The sequence below is a fragment of the Haliotis asinina genome, chromosome 3 (genome assembly GCF_037392515.1).
Source record: "Haliotis asinina isolate JCU_RB_2024 chromosome 3, JCU_Hal_asi_v2, whole genome shotgun sequence".
NCBI classification, from domain to species: domain Eukaryota; kingdom Metazoa; phylum Mollusca; class Gastropoda; order Lepetellida; family Haliotidae; genus Haliotis; species Haliotis asinina.
The window spans coordinates 21,427,934-21,440,596 of NC_090282.1; the positions used below are offsets into that span (position 1 = coordinate 21,427,934).

The window sequence follows — 12,663 nt, forward strand, 5'->3', positions numbered from 1 at the left end:
TCCTCCTTTATAAAAGTCATTAAACAACAAATAGTAATTTAGAGCACAATTGTTTCACTTAAACAATGATTTCATATAAAAAATATATACATACTTTTCATATGAATATTTTATGACATTTAATCTGACAGTAAATCTGACAGCATTAACACAGAGTCTTCAGACATAAATGAACATGTACATTTATCTCATAAAAAGATTAATATGAACTGAACAGAGGCTAAAGAATATGTTAGCATGTCTCTTGCTTTCAACTAGTAAAAACTGTTACGAGCACGACTAGATCAAACATCTCTCATGGTATAACTATCAGCTGAAACTTGCAATAATGTAAAGTATCTTAGTATAAGCAATATATTAATTTGTTAACATATGTAAACATCAATATTGACATTATATGCATAATAAAGAACATTTTCGTTCCATATTTAACAGGACATTTGTCAATATCAACAACATGCATTAGTACAAGCACACATTGTTAGAGTCTGTTAAGCCATCAGTTAACCATTCTAAAGCTCCATACAATCATCCAAGGCCTCCTTCAGCAGTAGGGCAGTCTAGTGGTTTAAGCATTCACCTGCCGTTGCTTAAGACCCTGTTTCGATTTTCCACATGGGTACTATTTCTGTCCTGATATTCCTGGAATATTGCTAAAAGCACAAATCTACACTCAAACACTCACTCACTCACAACATGGCATCCATTGAAATATGCTCTGTATCTCCTACAATGGCTATCATATCACAGTCCTTGTTTTGCTGGTGGCAACCAGTTTACAAACCAATATTGAGTTCCATGCCTTTATGAGCATTGTTCTTAATGAACACTTAATGTACACCTTGGATCACTGTCTGGTCACATTTGATGACCTTGACCTTTCAAAAATGTCAGTGAAAGTTCAGAGTGCACGAAGTCTTTTCTGAGATACTAAGTAGTTTGGTGTTTATCATATACGAATTTGGATGCATGGTCAACCTTGACCTTCAACATCAGTCAGTTATAAATGCATATCTAACTCCTCCTGTTGTACAGTCTATGTTAGTATATATGTACACACATGCACTGCATACCATTACACCTTGACTCATACAGTCTAGCCTGTAGTACACATACGCACACATATAAAATAACATCTCGAGTTATACAGTCTACTATAGTAGACATACATACACGTATAAAATAACACCTAAAGTTACGGTCTACTGTAGTATACATACACACACATACAAAATAACATCTCAGGTTATACAGTCTACTGCAAAGTATACACACACAATTACACTGACTATGCAAGTCGCTGTATGCATGGTGCTTCACAGCTACATTACCTGACGTTTTCTCTGAAAGAATACATTTAATCCCATCACTATTTGTACACCTACATCATTACCATGAACCAGTAGAGTATTTAAGTTATGCGATCTAATTATAATGCCTTTACAGGCATTATAATCTGTCTATCTTACACAGATTAGATCCAAACTATACACTTGGAAAATAATTAAGCACCCCCCTAATTTTCGGGATGATGAGAAACAAAACTTACTGAAACTATCTCACTATTCCAAAGATAGTGGAACCTTAGCAATTGTGAAACATACAATCTATTGGCAAATGAAAAACAAGAAAATGATTCCAATTCATATTGTTTTAATTGCATAACCAATGTGACTTGGTCCCTATTGATTTTTGATGAAAATTGTCACTGAACAAGTGTGGTCGTAGCATTGTCAATGGCTGACTTATCATTACAAGAAATGTCAAATTTTAACATCTGCTGTGTCTGGCATCAGTATCGGGTGTGTCCCCCATGTGCTTGGAATTGACAGCTTAGATCCTCCTCCTCATGCTATTATTAAACCTACTGATAAGATCAAGTGGCAATTGCCGCCATTCTACATGCAAAGCAGCTTCCAGCTGTGCAAAATTCTGGAGAGGGGGTTCTCTCAATCTCATGCAGCATCCAAGAAAGTTAATGATGGTTAACAGTTGCTCTACTATCATGAAATATATCAGGGGGTGCTTAAGTTCCAGGTGTACAGTTGTAAAAACAGCCATTTTGCATCCAGCTATGCTCACATGATACAACTGAGCTCATTCATTGAGTCTAAAATATATAAGATACACAATCAATTGTAGTAACAGAGTGCCTCTTGACACTTTCAACAAATGGACAGTATGTGCAAGCATGCCAGCATATACTGAAGGAGACAAATAAGGGTACACCTGAAAGTACAAGTGTCTGTATATCGTTTTGCATGTTTCTTAAGGGAAACTGGCAATGTCACAAAATAATCATGTACATCTTATACTATAGACTAAGGTAGTGCCATTGTTCAAAGCGATCTTAGTACAAAGATGACCGTAACTCCCAACCCTTAAAACTGACTAAGGTAGTGCCATTGTCCAAAGTGATCTTAGTGCAAAGATGACCGTAACTCCCAAACCTTAACACTGACTAAGGTAGTGTTGTTAAGGTTGTTTTGTACAGCAGCACCCACACAGACAATCACCTTTGTACAAACCGTTTGTGGAAAGACATAGGGGTGCATAGAAAAGGTGCTATTTTGCACATTATGAACAGAATGTTTTTAGAAAGATGTCTTTGTCTCCAGTGATCTGCTGAAAAACGTTTCCTTGACAAGAGTTGTATACATGTATGTAGCATTATGCACATCTGGCTAAAGTCATCATGTAGGTGAAATACTGATGACATAAATGTCATATTTGGGGACAGAGACTATATATGTTATATATTGTGGATTGGCTGTTTCACAAATGTTATGAAATGAATCTGTGTCTATTGTACCAGACATGAGTCTAGCACTTACTTTTGTTATAGGTCACATCCTGCTCTTCAGGAATTGTTTCTGCAGTCTCCTCAACAATCACATTTTCTTGCAGGCCATGGTGCGTGAGCTGTCCGGAGCTCATGTTGAGCTGTGAGGAGCTGCTGCTTGGGCTGGCTGACATGGATGTGGATGCAGTTCGGGGGTACAGGTGGGTGCTACGACGCTGTAATGATGCCCGGCTCTTCTGAGTACTGATTCGTTTGTTGGCCTGTGTTGGAAAATTTACATGTGTCCCTTAAGAATCAGCCCGAGGATATATTAATCAGAAGAAAAAAGATCAACCCACATAGCATTCAGACAGTGGCCCAAACATTGGTCCAATGTCAGCCAATGTTGGACAAACTCTGAATGACATCTGGCAAGGAAAAACCCCAAATATGATAAAAAATAATTATAACCAACCAATAATAATGCAAACGACTTCAAAGATTCTGAACTTCACACTTAAAAAGTCCAAATGGGTTTAATCAAAGTTTTCTTTAAAGACTTTTTGAACAGAATTTTAGTCATTTCACAGCACATAAGTTCAATGAGTCAGGATCATCAAATTCGAGCTCTAAAATGTTTACCACACTGGCAGAAACAACACAGGTGTGGTCCAAGGAACCGGGGCTTGTACATGTGTACAGAATGTAATATATCATGCTATATCTGTTTACACATGTATCATTACGTGTCAATCAGCTAGGAATATGATAACATGGCACAAAGTGGCACTGCCGCTTTGGTGAATTGGAATTAGTAGCAGCAGACACATGAACTCACACTGTGAGTAGAACCTGAAAACGTTACAAGAAGTCACTACAACAATAGTTGTTCTGGATGAAAACATCAACCACACCATAAGCCTTGTTATGGCAACTGACACAACACATGCATGTCTGACAGCCGTGTGACAGGTTACCACAGTATCACAAACATCCCATATGCAACGTGCATGCCAAACACCAAACAAGGAAGGCACTAAGTAGTAATTGTGATTTTTAAAACAAAGAATTTTGAAGACTGATGGTTGGCTAAAAATGCAATTATAAGATATTTATTTGAATGGTGAAAAGAAGCATAAATTATCTTTGTTGTTTTTATTACAAAAGTGTCTATTTGTAAAGTGAAAACAAACATAAAATATCTTCTTTGTTTGGTGCAAGTGAAAATTTAAGTCAAGAAGAATTCTCAAGCAGGCATCAAGCATAGGCACTAGAGTTCAAACATTACACAGTTTACTGCATAAGAGCATGTCATTTGGACAATGTGATGGATGAATGACAAAGGACCAAATGAAGGATGAATAGAAAACTTAAAATCAAATTAAAAATTCAACCAAAGACCAAACAACATGTTCCATCCCTGTTTGAACTCAAGTGTCTGTCCCCTCCTTGGGTGGCAGCTTACCAAAAGCTTGGTGGCAGAGAAGAAACCCATAGCTTTCATCCATGGATTTGTCTTAGGCAAAGTAAGCATGGGGAATAGCACTTACAAAGTGTATTTGTATAAACAAACATAATCCTAAATACAACATGGACAATTCTTGAAGAAACATAAAATAATACTCAGGTAATCATGGCAACTGCCAAACACAAAAACATGCTGACATAGCACATAAGCCAGTTTACATATAATAATAAAAGAAAGGGCAAGAAAATCTTTGATAATTGAAAAAGTCAAAAAAATCGAGAAGGTGTCTTGTCTGTAGTCAGCTATAAGTCAGAAATTAAAAGAATATATGCAAGACTTTCATGTAGGCATCTGGTGCGGTGCCACATGGCCATGATGTATGTAACATATCATGCTACTGATCAGGATTGTCTGGTCCAAACCGCTGCCATATGGCTGGAATGTTGATGAGTACGGCAATAAAGAACTAACTAACTAAACAATCAGCACGTAACATGCATGTACTGCATTGCTACAAGGTCATAATGCATGCAGTGCATCAATACAGGGTCATAATGCATGTAGTGCATTGATACAAGGAAATACATGCAGTGCATTTCTAAAAGGCTGGATTACAAGTATTCCACTGTAACTAGGCTGTGGCCTGTAGTACATCTATGCACGGCTGTATTGTAGGGCTGATGCATGTGTACAACACTTACTAGGGGAAACTTCATTGAAAGGAATGAATCAAAATACTGGATTATAACTTGAACTTTAATTTAGCAAGCCTCAGCCCAAACATTCAATGCCCAAACAGTTGACATGATTACACAGTGCCATTTAGAAAGTGGTCAGATGCAACATATGTCATATTTGGGATTTCACCTTCTTAGTTGAGTACAAATTCTAGTGCTTTTTGTGTTGAGTCCCATCCGGGATTTGAACCCGCACCCTCAGACTGACTTAGTGTGCTGGTGTTTAGGTGCCTGACTGAGGGTGCGGTACTAGAATTTGTATTTTACTAAGAAAGTGAAATCCAAAATATGACATGAGTTGCAAACAGTTGACAGTTTACAGAACTAGTGTAATGTCTATCCTAAAGGATTTATGCCTTTACAGGAACCAGTGCAACATCTGCCCTAAAGGATATTTGTACCCATACAGGAACTATATTAACATCTACCATAAAGAATCTCCTTGCAAATACATTAACTGAATTATTGTCTACCCTAAAGGATCTCTCTGCTTACACAGGAACAGAATTATTGTCTACCCTAAAGGATCTCTCTGCTTACACAGGAACTGAATTATTGTCTACCCTAAAGGAACTCTCTGCTTATACGGAACTGAATTATTGTCTACCCTATAAGTATATTTGGGCATATGACACACCCTAATCAAACACAATATTCTAACATCCTCGCGTTTGGCCTCAATTTTATGCACTTTGATGAGACAGAAACAACACAAAAAGATGTATTCACCTTTCCAGTTGAAGTGTTGGTGACAAACTGCTCCCATTTATTTTCTGTTTGTTTTTCTCGTTGCTTTCTCTTCATATTCATCTTGGAGCCGCCAATCTCACTGGAAAGTAGAGGAAACATTAAACAGTGTTGTTCTTTACCAGTTATCATGGTGGAATACAAAACAAACAAAACCTTGAACAGAAGCAGATCTCTGCTCTTCACTTGCCCAGAAGCCCAGTGGTATGTGATGCTCATGGTAATGACTACGGTGGGATTAATATGAGTGATGGGATGATGGGGGTGATGGGTACACATCATGGAATTGTTCTCCTATACTTACAGGAAGCTCCAGGATTTGGTGATGGGGCACATGTCATAGCCTTGTTCTATGTTCATGGCTTCTAGAATCCAGTTCAACACACACAGCTGACGAAACAAGGCTTGTCTGAAATGAATGAAACATCACATAACCCACATTCTAAGTGTCCCCAGTAAAACAGCTGGGTGATTCATTTCAAAGACAGAAATGGTCAGAAAAGGAATGACACAGTTGGTTTTCTTTTTTAAGATGAGTAAACAAATCACATATGATAACCATTTGACAGTAAGTGCAAAGAAAGTGAGCAACAGCATATATTTTTGATGAATTATTTGTACATCTCATTCTTCAAAACTTATCTAAACATGCACCAGAAGGAAGGCTCACTTGACTACATAATAATTCTTGCTTTTATTTAGTAATATATTACTTGGTCAGTTAGTTTCATGGACACTATTTTAATGAGTAGCTCTATCAGTCTTGTAATAAAACAAAAGATATAACTGAGTTAACCATTAATAGAACTTCATGCTAATGTTGTTGCCATTGTTTCTGATATGGAAAATCTGGGGCCATTCCGAACATGTATCAACATGTATTCCAACAAGTTTTATTATAGTCTGTTTGCAGTGATAAATATCACTTTAAACCAAAACTTAAATTGAATAAATTGAAATTAAGATTGCACATCCTCATGACTTTATCTTGCCAACTGAATGTGTAAATCTCAAAATTTATTCAACTTAGGATTAAAGTTGTTTAACAAATAATCATTGATTTTAATCACTTATACTGGTTTGTATTACAAGGGGTATGCACACTGCATGAAACACCAAGAACAAGTAGGGTTGGTCTAAGTTAATGCTCACCACGTACATCATGTGCATTTGTTTCACTGTTCCAACTACTGTGCTTACCCCCTTGTGTTACATAACGCAATAACAGCCATTTGCATCTATTATCACTTGTAAACAACTTTTTTCCTATAATGAATAAAATTTTCAAATTTAAATGTTCAGTTGGCAAGGTAAATTATGGTGATTTGCAATCTTAATTTCATTTTGATTTACTTTTTTGTTTAAAGTGAAATTCATTGGTACATTTTCACTGAAAACAGACTATAACATAAGAAAGGTTTATTCTAACAAATTCTCATGATTTCTCAATTACATCATCATTTTTATCTCCAAGTTTCTCCTCGCTGTCTTGTCCTGACTGGCATTTAAAACAGTGGTGTTTATTAGAGCCAGACTGACCTTGACATGTCTGGTGTTCGGTCATCTGACACGACAGCCAAGTTTGTGTGCTGGGGAGTGTAAGGGCGGGGTAGTACATTCTTCTTCTTCCGAGCACTTGGCACTGTCTTGGCACTTGATGGTTTGGAATCCAGATTCGTGTAGCCCATCCTAGTTGTGAAAGGTTAGACAAGTTTTATACATCATTCAACCCATTCAGCACCTAAATCCTAAACCTAACATGTTCATATTACTAGGACAGTACATGGGTCATGTCTTAAAAACTTTTAAAAATATACAGAATACTGTATTCTGTAAACATTTGATATGGTTTATTACATTCAAAAAGTCAGGGTAGCGCCTTCCAGATATACTTAAAAAATGACCCCTAAATAAACAGTATAGCTGAATCAAGCACCGGAATGTTATAAGCAAAACAGTATGTCTGTGCTTCCATTATTCCTTGAGCAATAACTAAATACTCCATAACAATACAGTTACTAGTACTGTATCACAAACAAAACTCTACCCTCCATAAACCCATGGTTTGAAAGGAAGTAGACCTATGGCAATGCTTGAAATATTCATAAATAGAAAAACACATAACTGAAGAAAAACATTTCAGAGTTTCTTATTAGATCATTTCTCACAAACATGTTGTATCAGATTACGAAAACATCTTCATATTAGTTGAAACCTATTCGAGGCAAACACATTTCAATTTTAAGAACTTGTGGTCACAAAAAAGCCAAAAACATTTTAACTTAACCTGAGCAAAAGACCTGAGAGCTTTCTATTAGGCATGTCAACATGACAATTTATGTGCTTTCTAAGCTAATGTATCTTGTAACTGTGACTGATGATATGGCAAAATTAACCCATACATTAAATTAGCAATCATGAAAAATGGTCGTAAAAGAACAATAATATTCACAATCTCTCCATGTGATAAAAACATTGTTCAATATAACATTAAAATGCAGTTGTTATGAAAAAAAACTGAATGTTAGGCAGCACGAAAGGTCTCACACAGGTGAATGAAAGGTGAATCATTTCATGTTAAAAGCAGTTTGAAGGTCAATATCACCACAACCATAGAGTATTAGTAAGCAGATTCTATATCAAGATGTATTAGTAGACATAGATACTAAATAATACTTTGATCAGCTGAAATATTAGATTAAATATACAACGCTACTGTATTATTCCACAAGCTTAGGTTTAGTATCAGAAGGGAATACTATTCAACTCAGAAACCATCCCTATTGCATTGCCTAATTTGGAATAATCTCCTTCCAAAGACATATTGATAAACAGACACAATGATAGTTCTTTGTGTATAGATTTACACTGATATGAACAATATTCCTGCTTTAACACATCTGTAATAAGGCCAAGAATGGTTGAGGAGTGTTGCCCCTAGTATGCCCTTTCTTGTAAAAGCTAAAATGTAAAAGTTGACGTTTTACGCCATGTCTTTTTTAACTGTGGCACAGACACATGAAACTGATGGTGACAAATCTGATGTCTGAATCATTATGCTTACAAGTGGATTGCATATTCAATTTCATGGTAATCATTATTTGATTTTAATCTTGTTTCTGCTTTTTTGGAGGGTCATGACTGCTTCTATTTCAAGAAACCACACGGTCACTTGCTGCGTTATTGGGTGGCAGGTATCTCATATAATGTATGGGTACCCACGCATGGATAATAACTTGTATCAAATCACTTGTGTCAATTTTTTATGCACATAGTTCTACTTGTTTATACAGGAATACTATTTGAAAATAACCAACTGATAAAATATTAAGTTGAAACTGGTTTACAAAACACATGAAAAATGCCTTGAAAACTCCATTCTGTCTTGTTCTTCTGTGTGGTAACAGATACAACCTGTACATATTTGGAGATATATAAAGTAATCATGATACATCCAATTACTAACATAGACTGGTGTAAGACATGTATTATAATTTTGATTTTCTTTCAATGTATACAAACCCACTATACACGTCCCTTTCCAAGGGGTCAGGATTGGGTTCAGATGTCAAGGTCAAATGAAATTCTTCCTCATCATCGTCATGCATCAACTCGTCCATATAGCTTCAACATTATAATCAGCATTTAAACAAATAATACAACTGATCTAAGACACATCTGAAATTAAGTGTCCGTCTAATGGAATCAATAAAGTCCACTGCATGTACTATTAGAACATTTGCAGTTATGAAAACCTTATCTAATCTCAAATTTAATCACACAATCAAGATTTTCACATTGAGAATTATCCATTATTCACAAAGTAGGAGAATATGTTAAGTAAAGATGACTGACATTAAATGAAAGAGATTCCATGGTTCTATTTCCCCATGGCATTGTATGAAAGATTACAATGTCTATGGTACAGGAGGGTGATATGGAGAACCAGAAGCTTGTACACTGAGACTCAACCCAAGTAGAATCTGTCCAACTGCAAGATATGTTCTTGTCCTGAACTGATATGTTATCACAACCATTTTTCAATTCTTCAAAAGCAAATAATTTCTCAAACCACCATCATGTTACATGTTGTTACTGAAAACTATGGCTTCCACATGAGGACAATCACAAAGATGTGTTAAGTCTCAGTCAAGGGAATATTGTTGTGATTCCAATGACACCTTTCTAAAATTTTGGGTAGGTAGGATTTGTACAAACTAATAAGACATTTATCAACGTATAAATGTTTATTCAATCAAGCTGCCATGATGTCAACTTTCTCTATCAGAATGACCAATGTCAGTTGGTACAAGGGCAAAACCAGTTGTATTTGAAGGCCCATTTTATTCATACCTCTTAAAATAATAGGGTCGGTACAAGAGTTCAGTGGTCAGTTGGATAATAGGAACCACACTTTTGGTGGGGGAAGCCTCAAGAAAACATTCCAATATGGACAGATTCTGCTTATGATATATTGTTCAGGAAGTGGATATTTGATGATATATAATTTCAACTGGGGAAATACTATTTGGAAAGGCAGTCTATACTTATGTGACACAGAATGAAGTAGCCATGGTGTAGAAGCAGGTATTCTGTGTGAGTCTCTACTACACTCTCTATACAGCAAACTAACCAGTTACAACACTCACAAACAACTGTAGCAGTGAATATGACAATACTTTATGACAATGCAGACATACATGGACAAAAATCTACCCACAAGTTGCTTTACAACAATATACATTTCTAAATGCATTTGGTGAATCAGGGAGTAAAGATCAAATGTCTTTGTCATTACCCAAATTAAAAATAATACGAGTTCCAAAGTTCAACAATATATCTTAAAAAAATAGACATCCCTTTAGCTTCTTACTGTATTTGTATGCAATGTATTGGTATGACAGCACAATGATGAAATTTCTGTAACCCATGATGGGATGAGATGAAGGCCGTTTGTAGACTCTTTTCATGGTTTACATGCATGCTGGCATTGTAACTTTTCCTAAGTATTTGTGTTTTGAACACCACCTGGTCTCCGGTTTTCTTCGCTGTAGAGATATATAGTGATGTCCATTTGGTAAATTATACTTGATTGATTTACAACTTTTACTAATGCTTCAGAAAATGTAATCAACTTTAAATAACCTTAGCAGCATTCCAAATTGTATTTTCAGATGTTTTACATCCATCTTATAATTTTGACCAATTTATAAACATATGTGTACAAGCAAGGTATGGTCTAAAAGTTTCATTACAAATGAGTCCTGTGATAGCAGTTTTGTATTCTGGTTTAATGTTCATTTTGTGTATTTCTGATAAGAAATATTCGTATCTGCATTGCCTGTATTGGAATAGCGCTAGCATAGTGATTGCACTAGAAAGAGTTGGTCTACGCTAAATCTACGGAACTCAGAGAATACCAGAAAGCACATGAGCAATCTTCAACACAGAAAAGATCCCCTTTATTCATCATGTTTTGATGCTGTTTTCTTGACAGCTATTGGAACTCCAAATGAAAATGTCTGCTAAAACTTGACTGGACTTATGTTTGACAGTTGTGTTTGAAGAAATCACAATTCTACATGGGGAATCTGTAGCAGAACCAATCCCAAGTTACCAATGCTAAAATGCTTGTCAGTGTGTGTGAGTGACCTGGATTATATGCCGATTTTATCAATATTCCAGCAATATCATGGTGGGTGACACTGGGTTTCACACATTGTAGCTGTGTAGTGGAGCAAATGTGTTAACCACTAGGTGTAACCCCACTTCCCCATATGCCAAATTGGACTGAGCCCATAAATAGTGTAGTGTACACAGAAACTTCGCTGACAGAATGTTACTGTGCTGCAGTGGTGCAGACTGAGTAGGAAAGGTTTCAATTGTGGATTTTTTTTGGTTTTTTTTGCAAAAACTTCTGTAATTATTAGATTCTGTGAGATTGCTGCCAACACAAAGCCTGCAGAATGTGCAGCTGTGGAACATGCATGCATGTGCTTCACACAACATTTGTGTAATAACGAGTCACCAAAAGCAACACACACAAACATAATAATTTCAAATCGTCATTGCATAATTCAGCCCCTTGTACAAATTCTGAGAGATGTTTCTTTCAACACCAAAAAATTAAACTTTATTCTAAATAGATATGAAAGAAACTTGTTAACAGAAAATGTTCCTTTGCTGATGCCTGGTAACCCTACCCAGTCAGATCAACATCCTCCCCCAACTCCTCATCTGCTTCACTGTCACTGTCAGTGTCGCTGTCTCGCTTCGGTGCCTGCCACGCATTTCGTGCCTCTTCTTCCTTCTTCCTCTTTTCAGCATACAGAGCTGCACTCTGGAAAGAGCAGACAATAACATGCTGGTCTCACATTGTCACATGTAGGTGTCTGAGCTTGTCACATGCATATCTATATATCTACCTTAGACATGAAATTCCTGAGACGCATCTTATCATTTTCAAATTATCCTGTTAGCATGTGAGGAGATGAATGTTGGCTTCTAATTGGCTGAGATCCATTCTGTTATTTTCACTGTACCATGATAATATATAAGGAACATTCCTTATTACCCCTGCCAGAATCCTTCAATTTGCTGGGATTATATTTGTAACATACCAACTAGCAATTCAAATTAAAAACTAAAATACCATTCTCCCGATATTTACAATATTTTCTCAATGAACAAGTTCTTGGTGAAAAACTCTCTTGTTGTTGTCTATTTGTTCACATACTGGATAAATGCTTAATTGTGGTATTCTTTCTTATTTAGACAAAACCTTGCATGCATAACGCCACACAAATTTGGCATGCTGTAATGTATATTCTGTTTAGACACAGCATCTTGTAAGACACTCAGGGCAAGTGATAGAAGAAGTGCAAGAAACTGGACCCAAGAGAGTACAGTTAGAATTCCAGAGATACACT

At 36.3% G+C, this 12,663-nt stretch overlaps 1 protein-coding gene across 1 annotated transcript in view; it reads right to left on the bottom strand.

Annotated features, from left to right (window-relative positions):
- Positions 1-12,663, bottom strand: part of LOC137276653 (coiled-coil domain-containing protein 60-like) — a 38,101-nt gene that overhangs the window by 8,964 nt on the left and 16,474 nt on the right. Inside the window, exons 6-11 of the mRNA XM_067808268.1 lie at positions 11,938-12,074; positions 9,257-9,358; positions 7,274-7,423; positions 6,039-6,143; positions 5,717-5,816; positions 2,835-3,063 (exon numbers count right to left, since the gene is read on the bottom strand). Of these exons, the coding sequence (XP_067664369.1) occupies positions 2,835-3,063; positions 5,717-5,816; positions 6,039-6,143; positions 7,274-7,423; positions 9,257-9,358; positions 11,938-12,074 (823 nt within the window). The remainder of the gene's footprint in view (positions 1-2,834; positions 3,064-5,716; positions 5,817-6,038; positions 6,144-7,273; positions 7,424-9,256; positions 9,359-11,937; positions 12,075-12,663) is intronic.